The sequence below is a fragment of the Epinephelus fuscoguttatus genome, linkage group LG16 (genome assembly GCF_011397635.1).
Source record: "Epinephelus fuscoguttatus linkage group LG16, E.fuscoguttatus.final_Chr_v1".
Classification (NCBI taxonomy): Eukaryota; Metazoa; Chordata; class Actinopteri; order Perciformes; family Serranidae; genus Epinephelus; species Epinephelus fuscoguttatus.
Window position 1 is genome coordinate 14,447,466 of NC_064767.1, and position 23,088 is coordinate 14,470,553.

The 23,088-nt window shown below is 42.7% G+C and overlaps 1 protein-coding gene across 2 annotated transcripts in view; it reads left to right on the top strand.

Annotated features, from left to right (window-relative positions):
- Nucleotides 1-4,442: 4,442 nt before the first annotated feature.
- Nucleotides 4,443-23,088, top strand: part of grid1a (glutamate receptor, ionotropic, delta 1a) — a 319,169-nt gene continuing 300,523 nt past the window's right edge. For both annotated transcript variants that reach the window (XM_049599667.1, XM_049599668.1), the window contains exons 1-2: nucleotides 4,443-4,930; nucleotides 6,517-6,672. In XM_049599667.1, the coding sequence (XP_049455624.1) occupies nucleotides 4,852-4,930; nucleotides 6,517-6,672 (235 nt within the window). In that variant the 5' untranslated portion in view covers nucleotides 4,443-4,851. The remainder of the gene's footprint in view (nucleotides 4,931-6,516; nucleotides 6,673-23,088) is intronic.

Genomic DNA, 23,088 nt, shown 5'->3' on the forward strand with positions numbered 1-23,088 from the left:
CTGGCAGCTGTCAAAGTTCTTTGCTCCGGGCTGACATAGAAAGACGGACATTTCCCACAGTTTCAGAGCTGCTGTCCGCCGGTATATTCCTCCAAATATATAATAATTTATATATTCTATCACCTAGTACATATTTCACTGAGTTCGATACGGCGTAATGTTGAAATACATAATGATGCGGGTCGTCAACAATTCACTCATTGAAATGCAGACTCTGTGATGGAGGTTGTGCTTATTCTCCCATAACATGATTAATCTATAATGTTACCTCAGGCTGTGTATTTGGAAGAGAGAGTCTTGCTTATTCACCTCTAGTGCTGCAGACACTTATTGCTATTCCCCGCACAGCTCTGCTTGACATGAATGGGTTTTCAACTTGTCTGAGATTTTAACCCTCCTCCAAATTTGTGCAGGGGGCTTGTGTATCTACATCCAGCGCCACAGTGGGATGGACAGGGCCAACTTCACACCGACAGACTCTTTGAGTCGGCTCATGATATGACAATGTCATCTCTTGCCATATTCTACTGAGAAACTTTGAGAATATGCTCACTTACATCTAGTTGTGGAGTGCTGGTGGGTGCTGCTCTCAGTGCCTTCCTCACTGGTAATACTGAGTGACATTAACATACTGTATGTATGCCAGGCAACCGCTGCAGTAACTAGTCTAATTACGTTGACTCACAGTACATTCGACTGCATGCTGCTGGCCCTGTCCAGTTCTCTCTGTACACCACGGATGTGTTAGTTTGGCTAAGGGCTAATGAAGTGATTAAACTCAGACTTCTTTTAGAGCACATCACTGGATATCAAATCATAGCTCCATATGCAAGGGTAAGGGCAAGCTACGGCAGGGTTAGTTGAGAGGGAGAAAAATTTAATTACACAATATTTCTGACCAAATATTGCAATGATACTGTAGGGTTGACATTTCTGATAAATAATCATGGCTAATGTGGATATAATGACTAAGTGGGTGAAGGCAAATAATAGAAATGCACCCTTTAAAACCAGGAAAAGATGATATCTAATCTCATATCGCGATACCGATACAGTATCAATGTATTGCCCAGCATAAGGGTAAAACAATGAACAGCAAGTAATTACCCATCACTGTGTAAGAATGGATGTATCTGAGTGAAGACGATAATAAATTCCTCCTCATGGAGTCAAAAGCTGATTCAGTGAATATACAATAGCAGCACTAATAGTGCTACTAATCAATGATGACAGAGACCAGCTACTCAGGAGCACTGCATGTGTATCGCACTGTAAACAGCAAACACAGGCAGCAGTTTGCCCCAAGCTATGCATAGGAAAATAATGTAAGATTAAACTGAGAGATGGGACTCATCTGAAAGAACTGAGGACCCAGAACGCAAAGACGCTACAGTATATACAATTAATCATGCCGAGACTTGTGCTGCAGGCTTTTGATCAGAGAAGCTATTATCTTGGATAAAGGAAAAATTAGGTTATCACAGAAGAGTAGGCCATTAGTGAGAGGTCAGTGTGTAGCAGTGGTACTTATCTAATCATGAATAACAGTTTGGGTTTTTCTGGCTCTGATACGTCGGCATGTGACAGCTCCCCTTCATCTAAATTCACTTTCTGGCCGCGTTCCAAAAAGGAGGAGGGAAAACTCTGTCTTTCCGTTTCACTTCATTGCTCACAGCCATAAACATTAATGACTCAGGTTTGTGTGACAATGAAATTCCACCTTCCTCGCTGAGAGCAGGCGTGACCTACCCGCCAATGTCTCGGTGACTGTCTGCAGCACTTTTGAGACTAACTTATGTTGACACCCATGGAGATGCAAGAGGGTGCGCTTCACAACTGGGGCTGAAGGAGCAAAACACCGACAGATGCTGACGATTTTTAGAGTTAGTGAATAATTGTTAGGGGGGTGTTTTTTGGAGTAAAAACAGAGCGGATATGAACCAACTGCATAATGAACCCCAAAATGGGCGATTATCCATTGAATGGCCTACTTTCCATGGAAAGGTATTCCCTCTGTCATTTTAAATCTACTTTCTAATGCATGAAACTCGCCTACTCAGGGCACAAAACACACTGCTGTTCATTCAGATAACTCATAAATACCTTTCTATATGCAGAGAATAAATATTAGAGGACATACATTATTTTCAATATGCCTGTTTGATATATGGTAATGGCTAACATAGGATAAGATAGCAATACATACCATTTGTACTTACATATCCTCACAATATGGAGCCTCGGCTTGTTCAATCACACATCACCTGTGAACCAGAAACACTTACTTGATACATAATGTATTTCACATACAGGTACAACTTTAAAATCAGCGTCACATCCAGTATATTCTTTATTTTTATGGTAGCTTGGAGTGCAAAAAATGTTATTCTCTCTTTAATTATTCATCATCCTAGGTACATAAAACATAAATGTTACTGGACAGCTTCAGCGCAGCTTATAGCTGGCAGTCAGATGTGTTATTCCTGTGCAGATTTTTGGACCAGATGCACATGTATCACAGACGAGGAGAGAGAAAAAAGAAATGGCAGATTTGCATCACACATAAAGAGTTATGCCTTTTTAAAGCCCGTGTGAATTGCCAGTTAAGTCGTCACTTAAAATGAAGTATTTTTTGATGAAACCTCGGCAACATATTGCTTCATAGATCAATGAAATTATGGGATGCATTCCCCTGCTGGGAAGTGATGAATTGTTTATGGTATTGTGGATGCCTGTCAGCTTAAAACCCAAATCTCAAGGTTAATCTTTCTGTTTTGATCCTCTTGGAGTGAAGCTAAATTGAGCTACTGTGTTATGGGAACTGTAATTGGGATCAAACTGCAATAATTCACTCCTTTGCTTTTATGTGTGGCACTGATATGTGGGTTAGCAGACATAAATATCTGCTGTTTTGTTCCACTTTTTAGGTATCAGTGTTATGGATAGAGCTTGTTCTCAAAAGCAGTGTTTTGTAAACTGCTTTTGAAGCTTCTGTTTAGTTAATTTTCTTATCTAAATCACACAGAAATTCCATAAATCGTTATGAAAGGATGGTTTTTGCGCAAACACAGCTGCAGTATCCAGAGATGGCCAGTAGGGGTAGTGTGTGATTTTTCAACAACTTCAGAGGCATGGATGCTTATTCCTCTGCTGCAATGAAAACCAAATGGTTACCATGATACAGAACATGTGAGGCTTTAACATGAGAATGATGTGGATTTATTTAGTGTCTCTGAAAGAAAGAAAAATAAAGGGGACTGCAGTGTGCGTAAAATGTTCCCAGATTTGATTTGCTTCCAAGATTGAAATTAGTCCCTGGAAATACAGTAACACATAAACAAACATGGAGGTATGGAGCAGGCTGTGGTCGCTGAGTGTTTGCTCTACAGGTGCCTCTGTTCTCGTGCAGTTTACAGAGGGAGCTGTCCGCTGCCGGTGGTGCTGAAAGTTTGTGCTCTGCGCCTCTGACAGACTTAACCAAACAATTAAGAGATATTTCCGTTTTGATTGCAGCCACGAGAAATATCCTTTAATTGTAAGATTATGCCTACCGAGAAACTCCGTGTCTTGCAGGACTTCTTCCTCTTCTCCACAGCTCTGCACACGCCTGGCGTTGCTCAAACACTGTGAGGCGTGGATGTGGTACCCAATAGGAATTACTGGCACAAAAAAAAAAAAAAAAAAATCCCTTAAATGAGCCCCAATTTCTGCCATAATCCCGCGATAAAAAAACGAGGGCGTCAATTTTTCTGAAGCAACAATCAATTAATCGAACAACTCATGCCGCTATATACCCAAAAAACACTGAGCTATTTTGTGTTTGCTCCTGTGCAAAATGCTCCTGCGGTAACTCTATCCAGCTGTTCCCCCGGTTCAGTCAGGCGTTGTGGCTTCTGTCACGTCTGTCTCTCATCCATCACAGCCCTCGCCGAGGAACATGGTGTGTAAATCCTTTTCTCTGCCACATCAGCTGCGCTCCGTCGCCACTGAAGTACGCTGAAAATGTCTCTGAGCCGCTGTGCGCCCTCACACCATCCCTGAGAGGAAACACAAATAACGCCAACTTCTCCAAAAGTAAACTGTTTACGCCGCCGTCGACTTTTCATCTCTGGAGCCAATCTATACGTTTGGTTTTTACGCGTGAGCTTTTTGTCACGCACTTGTCGGTCTTTGCAGAGAGGCTCACACACACACACACACACACACACACACACACACACGCACACACACAGACTGATAGAGTTTTTGATACCTTCCAATCATGTGCTTAGATATCGGCTCTCCAAGCGTCTTTCTCCGGCTAGTCCAAATCATTTCTACCCGGCTTGTCGGGACAGCAGCCGAGTCGTGAAGTCTCTGCAGTCACGTGATCGAGACAGGACTGAAGAGTGTGTGTGGGTTTCTTTTTTTTTTCGGAGTGTGTATGTGAGCGTCTCTCCGTGTGTAGTTAGAGGGGTGTCCCTCCTCCGCATTTTTTGCTGCTTGCCATGCTTTAGACGCCGGAGCGCAGGGAGAGAGGCGAGAGTGAGAGAGGTAACGCCGGTCTCTCTCACCGGGCTACCTGTCTTTTCAGTCTTACCTCGGGTCCCCGTCGGTTCTTCCTCGTCTTTTTGAGCCCACCTTCCTGCGGTCGCCTTGTTTTTGTTGCTTTAAAAAATAGAAGAAGAAGAAGAAGCTGAATTTCTGCTGGGTTTGATGCGGGTCTGGTGCGCCAGGAGGAGGACCGCGGTTCTGTTTTGCGCTGGGTTTTGATCATCTTTTCCTTTTTTCTTTTTTCCTTTGGGTGCTCCATTTGGACAGTATAGGACAGCCGAGCGGAGCTTGGATGAGCCGCATCGCTGAAATCCCGAGATGGAGTTGCTGCTGATCTGCCTTTCCCTGTGGATATTGCAATGCAATTCGGCCAAAGCGGACTCCATCATACATATCGGTAAGCGTCCGATGGCACAACATGCTGTTTGGGTTAGACAGGTGTAAAGGCAAAGCGTGCGGGGATAAAGCTCAGCCAGCGCATACTGCGTTGATCACAGGATTTTGGTGAGAGAGGGCGGGATAAATAGTCTATTCAGCTTGCATCCTGTGTTTAAGCAACACTTTGACTCTCAAGCGAGTTGGAAAGTTGGCGTTTTGTAAACGGCCGTGCCTCTGACCTTTACTGCCACTGCTATTTTCTCATTATTTATCGCAGTTATTTATTCATCTGCCTATTTCTGCTGACGTTTCTCACACTTTTCGACGGCAAATCAATCACGCTGGCTTCACATCTAAACCCTCACCACTGCCGGCCTGTAATTTGCAAATTATGCATCCAAAATACCAAGAAGGCCCGTGTCGTGCAAGCTTTGGCGAAATTAATGTCCAACAGCCAAACGGCTGAGGCTTTTTTAGACCAAGCTGCCTATTGTCTGTACCCGACAAGCCTCAACTTTCACCGGAACGTGACTGCAATGTCAATAACTAGACAGAGGGAATGTCAGTGGAGTTTCGTTTTAGAGATGCAAAACGCATAGAGCCTCTTTGTTCCCAAACTTCAAACCAGAGCTGCTCTTTTATTCACAGATGGGGGATGCTTTAAACTCATCGCGACGTCCAAATGATTCTGATCTGTTTTTTCCTCAAACATCGCATTGCATTTTGACATACATACATGATCTTCCCTCACACATACACACACTCCACACAGACACACACACAGAGTAAGTGCCTTGGTTCATGTGCCCCTTTTTACGCACACGTCACGTAGCCATTTATAATGACTGGCGTTGTAATCTCAGATAAAAATGTCAATGTCACTGTGAGCAAATTTCATCTCGGTGCTCCTACGCTGCTGTTGCTGCTGCTGCTGCTGGTGTTCACAGTTTACTGCAACAGTCTGGCAAGCAGCAGGTGCTCAGTCACTGGCTTAATACAGCGGTGGGACTCCATCCAGATAATATTGGCTGATGCCCCGCATAACGTTAGGGTACCCCAATTATACTTCTCATTTCCCGAAACCTTTTTCTGTGATATATGTGCATCTACCAAAAGCAGCTGATGCCATTTTGATAAACAGGGAAAGAAAGAGGGGAGGGGGGGAGAGAGAGAGACAGAGAGACAGTTAAGCTTCAGTATGCCTCCCACACTAGGCCTGTAATGCTTATTGGGTAGGGTGCCATCGATCTAGTAGACATGACAGCCGTTTCTTTTCTAAGTTTGGCTGCTTTATGCATCAATAATAGTTTGTGTGATGTGGCTGTGTCGCTCTCCGTGGTGCTGAAATCTTGTCCCAGCGCACGTGTTGCCCAACTTCAAGGCTACAAACACCACAAAAAGATACATTTCCAGTCCTGATAATCAATAATGCATCACTTCGACGTGTTTCTGGAGATTAAAAAGCTCACAGTCTGCAACAGCAGTACTCCAACAATGAATGCACAACTCATTCACTACTTCCTCCACCTACAACTCTGCTGTGCAATCACACTTCATCTCCTGCCGTTTCCTCTCTGAATAACCTGTGATTGTTTTATTCAACAGGTGCCATATTCGAGGAAAACGCTGTGAGAGATGACGAGATTTTCCAACTCGCCATCTCAGACCTGAGTCTGAACGATGACATTCTGCAGAGCGAGAAAATCACCCACTCTGTGAAACTTATCGAGCCAAACAACCCCTTCCAGGCTGTGCAGGAAGGTAAGCGCGATTCCCCCTGGATTATTTCGGCAATAAATAGCCCCTGCTATTTTATTTGATTACTTGGAGCTTGCAGGTCACGCCAGGAAGGCAGTCTCCTTGACTCAGCAGCTACTCCCATGCATAGAAGTCTCCACTGCTTTGATCTTGCATGTTTTTTGAGGGGCTGTGAGCTCCACATGTTGGTCAGTGAGGGTGGTCGCTCAGGAAGCAGTCACTGATGATGTTCCATATGTCTCTGTGAGTGCACTGGCTCTGTTTGTGTGTGTGTGTGTGTGTGTGTGTGTGTGTGTGTGTGTGTGTGTGTGTGTGTTTGTGTGTGTTGCCATCTGCAAAGTGCCACTGTACTAAAGCAAGGTGTCTTCTGTGGTTGAAAAGCTAGGTGGAAGCATTGAGTTAGAGCTCAGCAGCTCAGGATGATATGTTATGTGAAGTAAAAAATCATCTGAAGATGATCAAATGTAATTCCAGCACCAATACTCCACTTCTCTAATCGCAGGAGAGAAAAATATTTCAAGCTTTTATGTCTCTTTGAAGGATGAGCACCACAGACTTGTTCATGCACATTTATCACCCTTCAGCTTTTTTCCTTGAAAATGTTTTTGTCTGCCTCATTTGGATTCCCCATAAGTGGCCAGAATGCACATGCCTCCACAAGCCAGATAGGAAATTAGCAATGGAATTATTTTAGTCAAGGTTATCTCTCTCAGCCATTGAAAGGTGGTCCCGTGCAGTTGACTGCAACAGTGATTAAAAATTCTTCTGCTAAAATGAATCATTAAGACTTTAATAGGTTCGTAGGGACCTTCAAAGTCTGTTTATGTCCCCTGCACTTAGTTACCAGCCTGTACTTTTGTCCCCAGTTGCACAAAGGCCTTGATGAGTCATTGCTATTCATAGTGCCCCTGACAGGCACAGAAAGATGGTAATATGTCCTGCCTTTTGCCATAATTATCCCCTGCCATTTAGCTGTGTTTCTCAACAATGACACAGATATCTGCTATTCTAATTCACTTTGCTTTTGTAAACTTAAATCCTCCAAATGAGGCTCACGTGATGCAGAATGGCATTCAGGCTCTTTAAATAAACCTGAAGTACACAGAGAAGATATTCCAGGTTGCTGCCGCAGAGATAAGATAAAGGAGGAATTATTACACACACACACACACGTGACGTGGCATATTTACCCGTCGCTGTTGCTTGAGATGCAAAAGTGTAGTAATTAAACAGACTTGCCAGCAAATCATTTGCCATGCGTGCAGGATTCTGATTACTTTAGCAGCGCAGTCAGAGATGGAGTGTTTAAAACGACACTCGGTGGAGGTTCTACACACTGAACTCTGAATGCCAATTATCTTAAAGTTGTTTTATTTTGACAATCCCCCAGATGATAATACAGCACAGTGCCATGCCTGTACAGAAGCCTAAAGGGACATACAGAAGTTGTTGATGCTCTTAAAGAAAACATGAAAGATGTGAATAGAATTTGTAACTGCAGAGCTTGTTATTGCTCATGGAAAATTATTCAGAGCGTATTTCCTCCGCTTGAACTGCCTTTTGTTAGCCTTGATTGGGTATCCTTTAACATGCTTAATTACTGTTTACGGTTAGGCTCCTCTTAATCAAATATTCGCATAAGTGGGTGATTAGGGGGCATTCAGTTTCTGGAGAGAGTTGGGAGTAATGTGCAGTCGTTGACGTGAGGATCAATGGGTGGCCCCGGACTGTTGCACTACACACGAGGCAGGGTGGCGAGTGTTGAGTGACAACCGGGATAAGTTGACCTTTTGCTTTGCTCTTTTGTTCGCTGCCATCCCACTGAGAGTGGCAGTCAGGACCTTGCCATCGCGTGGTGGAGAAGGAAGGGAGGGTGGGCATAAACAGGGAAGGGAGGGGGAGGTGAGTGAGAGGAATGGGGATGAGATGATAGAGGTGGCTGTAGCAAAGAGGAAGGGAGGGAGATTAAGGGTGAGAAGAGCAATGAGGATAAAAATACCCATGAGGACCAGCAGGGGAAAAACTGGAGAAAAAGAAGAGACTTATGATCAAGACCTGAATAAACATGAGTGGACAAAAGAAGAGCAGGACAAGATAGGAGTGAGGTGATGAGGAAAATTTGCCTGCCTAGTGAAAGGAGGAGTTGCAGCGTCATGTTTGTCCTTATTTGGCTCCCTTTGTCCTTGCACTTGTGGAACCTATATTAACGACTATGTCACACAGACACAATGCACACAGAAACACTCAACTATTCAGTCCACCCACGCTCTTATCGTTTAAAGATGACAGCTCAAGGCTGGCTGGATATACTGCTTGACCACGCAACTGGCAGATGCTGTCCTATTTATAGGCTGGAGCTCCTGGAGAGGATGAATAGGGGCGATTTCAACACCGGGAGCGAAAACTCAGAAGAATATCTATCTTGGTAGCAGTTTATCTGATGCCTGTCATGGGGTTTTTAGATGACATCAGCATGCAATACTGTCACAGAAACAAACAAACAAACATGTGGTCTGTGCAGCAGCTTCATCCCGTATCTATCACATTTCCCTTTCGGTTCTTGTACTTTACAGAGATTAAGATAAGGCACCGGCGAGAATGATAAAAATGGATAAAAATCCTGTCTTTCTAAATCATACACATTTCTCTAAGGTTGAGATGTCTCCCCATAATGTGGCCACGCACGATTTAACTGCATGTGCTGCCATTGTGATTAATTTTAGCGTTAATGCCTCACTTATCTAGTAACAGCCAGTCATCACTCAGGAGAGTCAGTCTGGGTCTTATAAGGATGTGAGCATCAAGTCAGTAATAACCTGGGAATGTTCAGAGCATGACCACAGCCCATATATAGTAAGGTACCAGTGTCTGCATCATACATCTAATGATGACATCTCTGAATCAAGCTATGACAACTGTTACTAGAGAAGTAGTGTGCATTGAGCTGGTTTCTCGCTCATTTTGAGATTTGCCACCCCAGATTTTCCTCCTACCTTGATTTTAAAAGTAGATTTTTGTCCCCAAGGCCAGATAAGAATACACTAGAAACAAAGCGTTAACAGCCATTTCTGTCTTGCATTTTATTCAAAGGAAGTGGCAGAGATGGGACGGCAGAGCTGCCAACTTTGTTGTGTGATTATGTAAATCCGAACCTACTGTATGCATTTTTCAAGAGAAGTTTAGCTTGTGAGGTGGATATCTTTTTTTTCTTTTTCGCCGTAGTTTCTCACAGGATGTGAACTCTCCAATTTCACATAGATTACTAAATGTAAGGATTCCCCCTACTGCACCAGGGCTGAGTTATTCCATTTCTCAGAGCAAGTGGGGGGAAAGGATTGTGGTGGGTTGGGGTTGGACCATATGGTGTTTGTGCAGCATTTGGAATGTTTTCTTGGCATCAAAGCATTTAGGGGGCAGACAAAACAGTGCAAACACCTATAAAAAGATCTAACACACCATAAAACAACTTACAGAAAGCCACAGAGCCAAATCACCGCACCAACTGCAGGTGCATGGTTGCTTGAAATACAGCAAGTTATAACAAGAGTCTGCAGCCATGTTAGAAGTTCTATTTAGGCTGTGCTTATAGGCACAGTGGTGCTTTGAGCTCAATGATAATGTGCTAACAATAAGGGTTGCTAACATGCTGATGTTTAGCAGGTATAATGGTTACCATGGTTACCGTCTAAGTTTAGCATGTTATCATGCTAACATTTGCTTATTATTACTAAACACAAAGTACAGCAGAACACTGCTGGCAGTGTCATTAGTGTGCAGCAAAGCAAAGTATTTGACACATGGGCGGATTATGAGACAGCAGGCCTCTGGGCATAGATATGCAAAGGGGCCCCTCCACCTCTCCTACATAGGTGCAAGACACACAGTCTTTGTGCTGGTTTTGTGTGTCTTTGTAGTAATTTCCTGTCTCCTAGCTGTCGTTGAATGTCTTTTTGTTGTTTTTTCGGTCTCTTTGAGATAAATGTGTGTCTTAGTAAGGACACTTTGTGTTTCTTTTAGGTCATTTTATATCTGTTTTGGCCGTTTTGTGTTTCTTTGCAGTCCCTTTGCATCCCTGCCTGGTCTTTTTGTTGCTCTTTGTAGTCTTTTTGTGTCTCATTGTGGCCATTTTCAGTCTCTTCCTGTTCAGTACGTGTTAATTTGAGAGACATTTTGCATGTGGAGGCCCGGGAATCCCCTGACACTTTGGGCCTCTGGGCTTGTGCCCGGTAGGCCCATTCAGTAATATATCCATTGTCCATGATTGGGCAATTTGAAATTTTGAACTGAGGATTGTGCTTGATAAAAAGTCAGAGTATCACCAAGGTCATTAAAATTTATATTCTAGGGAACTGGAATATCATAAGTTACACATCAATCAACCCAATAGTTGTGAGAATAGTTCACACAAAACCAAAGAGTTAATCCTGCTGGTAGCTGTCAATGAAAAGTCAGGGGATCCCCAAAGTCATTAAGATTCATCCTCTGAGTACTATGAATATCTGTACCAAATTTCATGCCATTCCATGCAACAGTTGTTCAGACATTTTAGTTAGAACCAAAGTGGTGGCCTGAATGACATTAGCTAGTGTGGCTACCAATATGACAAAAGTCTGACACAATCTATAGCCAACAGAGACAAAGTTAAGTTGAAACTAATCAATATAGGCATTTGGGCATGCATTATGTAGGGGGGTTAAAGTTTCTTTCATAGCAGTGATTTTAAAATCCCTTTTTATGAGATGTTCACGCCATTTTGTCAAAGCCCTGCAGGTTCCCACTTCATTTTAAAACATATATTTAGAACGACGCAGGTACAAAACATAGCCATCTGGACACAGTTAGGGGAAGTAGCTTCCTGCTCCTCTAATGCGCAGTCATTTGTTGAGTGTTCTGTCCCACTGAGTCCTCTTCACACACCACACCACTACTGACCCTCCACTTTCAGCTAACCCCTGCCAAGGTAATGTCAAGGAGGATTTAATTCTGTGCTCTTTCTCTCCCTGTAAGCCAATAGACGTTGAGGAGAACTTGCAGTGCACTTTTTTTTCCCCCTCTCTCTTTTTGCTCAATCTGTAATGACAAAAGTTGAAATAATGGTTCCTTTGAAAGTGTTGGCATGGGTAATGTAATATCCTCCATCTGATTCTCTGCTTATGACAACTCATTACTCGTCGTGCTCTAAACGTGATGGAATGCTGCCCTTTCACTATTATTGTCCCGGTGAATTTAATAATGCTGCATAAATCTTGGTAATGGATTTGTTTGTTTTTTTTATGTCTTTTTACCAGCTCTACACAGAGGGGGGATGATCAGGCCATTTTACCGGGCCCTGTTAATTACCCTGTGGTTATTTTAATCCGTCATAAGCTCCTCAATGGGCTGTATAAAGGCCTGCTGGTACCTTAATCAGCTAAGTGATGTTGCAGCAGAGGTATACCCTTCACCATTTAATCCCTCCACAATGTGAGGCCCACTACTCAGCATCCGTGTAGGGTTAACCTTTAGTTGGTTGCACACTGGTGGTCCAGTGTGTTGCGAGGAAATTTTCTTAATTCCCATTTAGGAGCAATTGGTTGGAAAGGTGGAGTCTTACTAATTTCAGGCATTACAAAATAATAATGACAAAAGCAATTTCCAAACTAGCGGGGCTACCTCTGCAGCTGCCAAAGAGGAGCTGGAAAGATGAGCTCAGCCAGTTTGAAAAATATGATTTGGTTAGAATATATACATATTGTGTTTAAGAGGAATGATCCTCATTATATATGTTGTCACAGCTACCAGCTGTGATATGCTGACTCTACAGGAGATGCCCCCCACTAACATGAAAATCCATCCATCCATCCATTTTCATCCTCTATCAGGGGCCGGGCCGGGGGGGCAGCAGGCTGTGCAAGAAACTCCAAACATCCGTCTCCCCAGTAATACTTTCCAGCACCTCCTGGGGGGCCCCAAGGCATTCCCAGGCCAGATGAGACATATAATCCCTCGTGTCCCAGCGTGTTCTGGTACTGCCCCAGGGCCTCCTACCAGTTGGACAGTTTACCCACCTGTCTTATCAGTTTAACATGAAAAGTGATGTAAAATGGTTGAAACGTCTTGCACCTGTCACTCCAAGTGGTTCAGTAGTGGCATGAAAAACAAATAAATAAATAGATGAAAACAAGCAAGAATAGATGATTGTTGCTACTAGCAACCACTACTGGCACAGTTGCATAGCAGCTTAACTGACATTGTTACATCTACCATTTTGTCTGATCTGAGTCCAGGCAAATATTGACAGACAGACACATTTTATCTACTCCCCAAATGCCCTTGTTGGAATATTATCTGTAGCTATTCCTTTTATTGCAGCTCCTTTGAAATTGTTGATTTGTGGTTTAGTAGAATTTAGTCTTTCATCTTACTGCTAACCAAGCTAGCCACTGTGCTAGCTGCCTGCTGTCATTTTGAGTAGTTTGGATCACTGTTGTGTTTTTTACTCGGCTGGCTTTTACTCTTGTGTATGTTTACTTGAAGAATTACTGTGTTGTAAATCCTGTGATAGCTTTGTTGCACAGTGTGACTACTCTAACAGCTTGTCTATACTTTTGTGAAATGTGTTACTATACTAATTCATTTTCATAATATGAATTAGTCAACAAGTCTACTGTTCTACCACACACAGGCTCCATTCTCTACTGGACTCTATGGGTAGCACTCTCCTCCAATCATGAGCATGCATTTTCCAACTGAAATTTGCATAAAATAGCCAGCCAATCAGGACGTGCCTTCCGGAATACCTACCCCCAAGTATATAAGGCAGTATATACACAATGCTGTCCCCATCCTGTTACTTTGAGCAATGGTTATTTGCTTAGTAGTCAGGATCAGTGTGGCTAGGTAATGTTTTGTCACAATATGGCAATCATTTATCAGGCTCCACCTACTGTACTCATAGAGTCCAATAGAGGGCGGAGTCTGTGTGAGATAGAATGAAGGTTACGATGTTGTAACTCTTGTTCTATTAGCAAATCAGCAGTCCTTTAAGGCCTACACTGCTCGCTGAAGAAGGTATAGGATGACAGACGCATTGTGTACTGCCTTTTGTACTGTGGGGTCCCCACATATTTGGGTAGGCATATCCTGATCGGCCAGCAAATTTCAGTGGTTGATCATGTGCTTGCTGTTAGGAGGAAAGAATTACCAAGTAGAGGGCTCCTCCTGTGCCCATAGAAATTGAGCATAGCCTTAGTTCAGGCAGGACATGATGTCAAGCTCAGCTCACATTTCAGCTACATCAGCTGATCTCAAACAGGCCAATCAACTGATGGAGCAGCTGACTGATGGTAGGGAGTCAGCTGATAGATCACATGATTCCTTTCTATGCAACCAATTGGCAAATCTCATTCAGGGCGCCCTATTTAAACTGCTCTGACCTGCCTACTGTTGCTGCTTCCACTGCCAGCTGCTGTGCAGCCAGCCTCCACCCCAGCTCCTCCTTTTCATGCTGTGTCTGACTTATCAATGTCATCTCTGTTTGTCATTGATGCTGCTCTGTTCTGTTCCCAGGGGGTCTTTGCTGCTGCTCTCTTGCCTTAGGCTGTCCGTGTCGGCGCATGGAAGGGCAGAGAGGTTTGCTGTCTCCGCAATAGGCTTTCCTCATTTTTGCACGTGGGAGGGCAGAGAGGTGTGCTCTCTTCGCCTTAGGCTTTCCACGTAGGCCAATGGAAGAGGCTTTCTGCATAGGCCCGAGGAAAGGCAGAGAGGCCCCAGAACAGAGCCATAAGTCCAAATATAATACTGCAAATGGAAATAAAGTTTTCTTCGACTAAAGTTTTCCTGACTGAACTAGGTTGCACCCACATGCACACTGAGGGCAGAGGACTTTGCCTTGTATGTAAAAAATATTCTAACAAAATCCACTTTTGTATAGTAATGTATTAAATTGCATCAATTTTAGTCTCAGTTCAAATAAAAACATTTGGAACGAAACAGGTAGTGTTGATAAAGAGGTCCCAGTTCATCTGAGGTTGGTAAGCACTGCGATATTCAATACATACAAACCATTAAGTAAGCATCCACCATTCAAAACTATACACTCACACTGAGCCATTCCCTTTGGCTTTGCTGTTGCATTGCAATGCAAATCTTATCTGCCATATCAAATATACAGCAGATAAGAATTTGTTCGGATTTTGAATCGGGTGAATGAGCACTGAGACACATGAACACACACACACATACACACTTGAAATGGATGTTCTGCCTCCTGATGACCTGAGAAGTTGTGTCTTGAATTTGTGCCATCCCGCTTGGTTTGAGCCTATGATAACACAGTGAGAGATGCCCACGTTGCCGCTGGGCTCGTGTGGACTGTTCATGCATTCGTTGTGAAAAACTGAAACAAAGAATGTGTGATTAACAGAACATCAAAGGGCTCAGATGTGTTGCTATTGTATTTTGCAAAGTGATATGGATATTATCGCATTACTGTATGTTTAGTGTTGGTCCCCTGCTGATTGCGTACTGTACACCACAGATATACTCATTCACTGCTCAGTCTGCTGCTTTACTGCTCATTTTATCTCGTGGAAGATATTTTAAAGGCAAAAACCTACTTTTGTTGTTGCATGGGTCATTTTTTTGTCACACTGAGACTGTTATGTAACTACCAGTGCAGCTCTATGGATTATACAAACCTCTACTTGTTCCTCTATACCTGTGCCATTGACACCATACAGTGTGGATGACATAGGGGAGGCCCTATGGGACCTGGAGTCCACTGTGAGCTGACAGACACACGAAAGAATATGTATTCCTCCAGCTTTTCTTTTAGAATAGCCAGAGTCAGCAATGTCTGGCAGCTGCTGCAGAGAGAGAGATGAATACAGAAGGGGAGAGACACAGAGAGGTCAAGGCTGTTAAATGCTGGATCTGCGTAGTAGGCCTACAGGTTTTGTCCTCTGTGCTGCACAGGAACAGCCGGTCAGTTTTCCTCTCCTGCAGGGGGATACCTCTGTGTCACATAGTCTCAACATCTGTAACAGATGTCTCATTTGGCAGCTCTCAGACTCCTCTTGAAAGGAGCACAGAGACATTTCAAGACAAGCATCCAGTTATTTAAAAAAAAAAAGTGGAGACTGAGAGTGATTTTGGCTTTTGAGTCAGAAGGCTTGGTCCGCTGATTAACTTCAAGAAAAAAGTCAATTCACTTAAATGCCACGTCTGATCTGTATTCAAAGGAATCATCGGCACCGTGCTAAATGTCACCATGAGCAGGGATTTTAGTAATCTTTTAATTTCAGTAAACAGGGCCAGTCTTGTTGAGAAGCGTGGAGACAAGTTCTTACAGAGTCCCAAAAATGAATAAATAAATAAATATGGAGAGAGAGAGTAATGTGCTGCTTTGCTCGCTGTAATATTTCAACAGATTTTCCTGCAGGTTTTTTAGGAAATGGGGAAGTAGTGTTTGGCGTGTGATGTAAACAGAATTACTGTATTGAGCTAATTAGAGAGAGTGGCAGTCACGTTGGGCCTTTGTGCGTTTATGCATTCATCACACTCCCCATGCTGCCTCGCTGGCAGACAGCTGAGGGCTGATTTCAAAGTATTCTCATCGCTTTTCACTCTGGCACGTTTGATTGAGGATGTTCTGGGGGGTCATTGTGTATAAGGCTGACTAATGGCTTCTGGTGTGGTATGATGGCTGTCTGTTTTTGAAGGACACATGCGGGAAAAACACATTTGAAAAGCGGATACATTTTGAATACGAATCTTGATTGATGTTTTGACTGTTTGTTCCTCCCATGGTGCACACAGGACTCCTAAATTTGGCATCAGAAGAACTATTTGGGTCATTTAGCACTGTCAGACAATGACATCAAACTAGCAGGCAACCAAATTCATCCTGGCTTGTCCCCGTAATTGTTGTTTGAAAGACATTTAGCACCTGTATTGATTTTTACAATATGACAGCAGCATCTGATGAACGATGAATGACTAAAAGAGCAAAGAATGTATGGCTATCAGACCACCTGCGCTCATGCCGCACATAACTCAACATGCCGCCTGTTGTACATACACATGAACACACAGCATATGTTTTCCCATTCACAGGTCTCCCAGCCCCATGTCTTATTCATGTTCCTGTCTTCTCTGGTGTGACAGATTTATAACGAGCTGTAGAGAACACTGTGACAGATGTTAGTGCTTTGCCACGACCCCAAACAGCCCCCAACCACCGCTGGGGATTGGCCATCAATACTACTCTACCTGTTAGAGCGAGAGAGACTGAGTGAGACTGAGATATGGAGAAAGAAAGAGAGAGAGAGATGTCCTGTCCAATCAGATTGATGCTGATGAGGCCCCCGGCCCCAGTCCGTTGTTATACATCGCAGTCCCACACGTTTGTAGCATAATTTCTCTTTGTGCACACTGTTATGCTTCGACTTTATTGAGCTGCTGAGATGAGGGTGGCGGAGGTAGAGTGGGTGTATGAATGGCAGGAGAGGATTTGCTTCTTTGTGCATGGAGGTATGAATATATGCCTTTACATGTGTATGCTGTGATATGTGTGTGAGCGTTTGTCGTGGTTTTATAGACGTGGGTTCGTGTCTGTGGATGTTTTTGAAAAACGGGGCCGGTTTGGTGAGAGGTAGCGTGTGTAATAGTTTGGGGATGGCTCCTTCCACTCACTTCTGATGCTGACTAGCTCAAAGGGAAGTGTGTATAATTTACTACCCACCACCTGCACCATTGGCGGCATGAAGACTTCATTCCAGGAAGGAAGACAAGGAGCAGAAAATCAGCCTCCAAGTAAATCCTATTAGAGGCTAAACAGGAGTCAGCCAAAGAAATGCTGCGCGGCTATCTCCGACTTCACACTCTTTTCAGACAGACGGAGGAGGAAGATGCAGGGGGTGAGGAGAGGGGGTGGAACAGGAGTTTCTTAGTGAGGGTAAAGGGGTGAAGCAGAGTGAACTGGTGAGCGAGCGTGATGATGGGGGAGAAAGCGGGATGATGGAGATGGCAGACGGCAGAGGGGAAGATAATGCAGGAAGAAAAAAGAGCAGAGGCTGTGAAATTTCGGGGCCGTATGGAAGACAAGAGGGGCGAAGTCAATCGAAACCGTGGACTCGGCTCACTAGCCTCATTGATGAAGAGATGCCAAAATGTATTTGGGAGCCATTGTTTGCATTACTGCCCACAGACACGGATACCGAGTGGGACCATCTGTCACAAGAATCCCTCCTCAGTCTTCCTCACTGAGTCTCTGACTCTCTCTCACTGCCATGGGTCCTCTACCATGCCCAGGCAACATGGATTTTATCCAAAGATGAGGCTAAGCTAGTGTGTAAGCCCTCTCTGAGTGAAATCAAAACCCAGCTTAAACCTCATGAGTGAAAGCCTAAAAGAGTGTAGAGGGCGAAACATGCAGGCGTCACCGAAAACTGGGTCAAATATGCATCCTAAGTTTCACTTCAGTCAGTCTGGCTAATGAATAAGTCTTTTACAGCATTTTACAGTGAAAATCGTCTCAAGCAGTATCACTCTTACTTCCATGACTCACTCGTCTCACTGCTCATTCATCGACTGTTTTCCCTCTCACTGTAACAGTACTTTTTCATGGGATGTTTAAAATGTTATTGTCTGTAAATGTGGAGAGGCACTTCTTCAGTTTATTGCAAGAGTAAGAAAAACAGACTAGAGCCCCGAAGATCATCTGTCTCACTCAAAAATAAAGAGATAAGTCTCAGATAATTAATTTGCTATTGTTTCGGAAATGAGCTGAGTACGTATTTCAGTACTACAGTAAGTTGGCCACGTTTTGTTGTGTTACCTCATCCATCACATTACCACATCAAGACAAATCATCCTGCGAGCACTCGTCGGATGTGTAGGCCTGATTCCTGTTGTACTCACCCGTTACAAATACGTGAGTTCACCGTAGGTCATATCAAAGCAAGCCGTCATTGTTGGATTTTAATCATCCCTGGAACAAGCTTTTGAAATCCCACGCCGCTGAATTCAATGAATCTCTCTTTTTGCTTTAATTATCTCAATGTAAAGAGTATTTAATTAGGTGGCCTCATTCAGCACAAACACCCAACACTGTGCCAACGTGACCAACTTATCACATCTAATACCAGGGATAAGAACGGTCTGTTTATTTATTAAGCAAAGGGGCTGTGTTCCTCCAACTGACGACGAGCATCTTTCTTTACAAAAGTGCTTTATTAAAATATGACACCCCTTCATAATGACAAACATGCTTAACCTTAAGCTAGGGAGTATACTATGCATATATGAATATTGCAAATTACTTTGGTCTATGGTCCATTGTGACCGCCACCGCTGCTGTCAGCTGAAGCCACAAAAGCACTCCACGGTGCACTGACATTTAAGCACTGAGCTAGGAGCACAACCTGGACTCTTCTTTCTTTGACAGTGTCATTTCATTAAATGTCATTAAAATAAGTTAAACTTTTGTTAAATTTCATGGTAATCTATCCAATACTTGTGGAGATATTTTACTAAAAAAAAAAAAAACCCACAAATGTCATGGTGGCGTTAGAGGAAATTTCACAGGATCAGTAGAGTCAGTAGGATACATCTTCTGAGGACCACAAATGTCTGTACAAAATTTTGGGCCAATCTGTCAAGTAGATGTCGAGATATTTCACTGGATAATTAAAGTATTTGTCCTGGTGGGGGTGCTGGGTGAAAAGTTGGAGGATCAGCAAAATAATAGAAGTTCATCCTCTGAGCACGGTGGATGTTTGCTCCAAATCTTGTAGTTATTGAGATATTTCAGTCTGGCCAAAGTGATGGACTGAGAGACCAGCATTGTCATCCTTAGAACCACAGCGCTGGTGTGACTAAAAATATATAGATAACAAATAAATCAAAGTGTGAACACTAATATGTCACCCTCATCAGTGTGTGTGTTAATGTGTCAAATTAAAGTGTAAAGAGATTTCTCAAAAACTGAGCACAAATTGTCTGCAGGTCTAGATGTCATAAGAGAGTTTGGGTGAAATGACCCTTTAACAGTATCACAGTGTCAGCTAGGTTTTAATTGACCATTTTAATAAGATTTAAATAAGCAGTAGAAAAAACTAATCCAACAGGATATTTAATACATACTTCCAAAAGAAATGTTCAAAACAGAACAGTGCAATGTGAAAAATACTATTGTTTATAAAAATGGATCCAGCTGTAAATGCATGAACTTGAAGTACAAAATTCTTGCACATAAAAGCACATAACATAACATGCAAAGACAGATTTAACCCATTTGTGCAAACATGACTTTTGTTATCCACATTTAAAATCAGTATCTATGCAGTAGGGTAATGGTGTTGCGGCAGTATGAGTGTGTGTGTGTATATATATATATATATATATATATATGTAGCCTAACAGCTGCCATTAGCATTACACTTAATTTCATTTCATTTACACAAGAACCTCCATGATCTCCTCCTTGCATTCTTTTTGTCAGTCCATAATTTGCCTCAAGTATGTTGTAAAAATTTAACTTTTGCTGCAGATTTCAGACAGACTGTATGCACTGTGCCACTGGAATTTAACATAAACAAATTAGCTAACAGATTGATAAATATAATACAGCTCTATTTACACATTTTTTTGAAGTGAAAAGTTCAACAGCATGTTTTGCTAGCTGACACTGGGTGCATGCTAGCAGTGTGAAATGCAGGTTGCATGCAAAGTAACTACGTATTTCACAAAACACAGTTGACAGGCCAGCCTTCACACTTATTTGTCGCTATGCATTGGTTCTGTTTGAGTTTCTGTGCTGCTCCATGCGTACATGATTGGATGTCGGGAAACACATTTTTTATACTTCTCAAATGAACTTTTCTGCCATTACTGCTTTAGTGTTTCTATTCATCTGTAAAGAGATGCATTTCACTTGTGTTGAACACAGGGGGCGTACTCTGTATAACAGGGGTGTGCCATATCATCTTGTTCACGATAATACTGGTATTATTTTTAATGATATGAAAAATTCATATTGTGATACTTGTTGACATGTTGATGTTATACTGTTACCCATGGCAACAACAAGCATGACTGAAAGCAAAATTATTACCGACTCCGCGTTGGTTCCAAAAAGAGGAGCAGCTTCAGTAGTGTGGAATAAACTGTGGCGTCCTGAATGTTTCATGAACAGCCCCGGACTTCTCAGACTCTTTTAGTGACTTACCGTTCAGAGGGAACTCATTCAGCGGCTCCTCTGGCAGCAGCACAGCGTCTCCCTCTCCTCTCTTGCCATGCGCACACGGGAGTCGGTGTTGTCAAGTGATTTTTATCGTAAACTTTGGTAATGTAAACCTGCGTGACGCTTGCTACATAACTACATTTATGCGAATGTGCAATAGTTGTGGTATCATAACAGCCTGTCACAGGTTACAGCATGATGATTAGAGGAGAAATGGCAGAGCATTTATTAGGCTGAACTAGATTTTCAGTCAGTTGTTTTGTGTACCTTGTAGAAAGTGTGCTGACACTCACAATCGTTTCACTATCTGAGCATTTGTTGTTGTTTTTTAAAGCTTGACCCATGGTCACAGTATAAAAGAAGAAGCTTTAAGCAGCTGTAAGGCCGACTGGGCTACAGACACTTTTTCTTCTTTACCTCAGCTGGATGAAGGTTGCACATGTTAAGGAAAATCACTTTACTGCGGGGAAGAGGTGATGAAGCTGTGTTAATGCACTGTTTGCTTCTCAAAGTCTTTTCAAACCCAAGGCAATGTAAACGATTCTTTATTTCACTTTGAGAAGCACTGTTTGCTTCTCAAAGTCTTTTCAAACCCAAGGCAATGTAAACGATTCTTTATTTCACTTGAATAAGAGACAGCAGGTTCATCATCTCGCATTATCATGTTACCCTGAGACATGCAGTCATTTTGTTTCCCTCAGTCAACATGCATCCAAAGCATTTTGGAGCCACAGTTTTCCGCTGTCACTTCAATCACTGCATGTTTACTTTTCCCACAAACAGATGAAAAGCACATTTGGACTGTGTAAATAATAACAGTGTACATGTCATATCCTTTACTCTCTATGTAACTGATTGTGTGTTTGAGTATCTTTTGCGTGCCAAGCAGGTTTGGTAGATCTTTGCGTGCCTTTCCTTGAATGTTGACATATATTTGTGTGTCACTGTGGGGCTCAAAAGGTTCATGCTTCTAGCTTGGCCTCATGCTCCAACTAACACTACCTCCAAATACTAACAAGTCCAGACAGACATAGACGGAGTTATAGTGAAACTGAAAAGGCCATTTCTATATTTGATAAGCTATTGTCATCATGCATCACTTTGATTGGCACAGCTATTTCAGAACGATTAGACCAGCGATGTAACTCGCTGAGAGTGTATTTATTTATCACCATATCCTCCAATCTAATGTATACTCTAATGTTTCTCTCTCTGTACTCTAATGTCTAACGTATACATTGTTGTTACCCTTGCAAGGTCAAAGGCGAATATATAAAGCCAAAAAATATATCTTTAAAAAGATAATGTTGGATTTTATAGTCACAGAAGACGTCTGGCTCATTTTATGGATTCCAAATCAAAGTCAAACCAAAACACAAACAAACAAAAACAACAAATCTATACACAACTTCAATGGGACTACAACGAACTACAACGGGTCATGCACTAGTGATGTCATAGGTTATAGAAACACACATAAAGTGTAAATATAAACAAATCAGTTGAGTCTTTCTCCTTTGGATGAAATGGCCAGTCAGGCTACATGCTATGGAGAGAGTTTAAGAGGTCCTGATCACCTTCGGTACGACAAGAAAGTGAAAATGATAGGAGGTGTGTGCCCTTTCAGCTGCCAGCCTCTGTGTGGACGAATGACCCCGTCAATTCATTCATTCAATTCATGTCCTATCGATTCATTACTTAACATTCATTAGAATTAACTTCTTGGCTTTGAACATCTCATGTTATTGTTGAGATCAACTGACTTTAGCTAGCTAGCTAACGTTAGCCAACTAACCTGTGATGAAGTGCCTGCCACAGACGTAACGTTAGGTGTAGTGACTGGCTGGATCCCACAGCTTTCCGTCTGTACCCTGCCGTTTGATGGCTGTGAACCACAGATTTCTTCTTTCCCCATTCTTCACTCTATCCGGGAGCAAAGAAAATCGCAATTCTGTTTTTTTTGTTTGTTTTTTTTTGCTGTGCAGTGAACGACGCAGCAACTTTTCGGCATTATGAACTCCTAGCCGCGACTCGCGTCTCTCCCAGGTCGAGTTCTAAACTTTCACCCAAAAGGGGGCGTGGCTGTTGTTACAGCAGTGAGTGACGTTGCGTTGAAGTCATGTATGTTGCATACATGTCCTGAACAGAAATCTGAACATTGGATAAGGTCAGGCTCAAAATTCTTGTTTCATTTT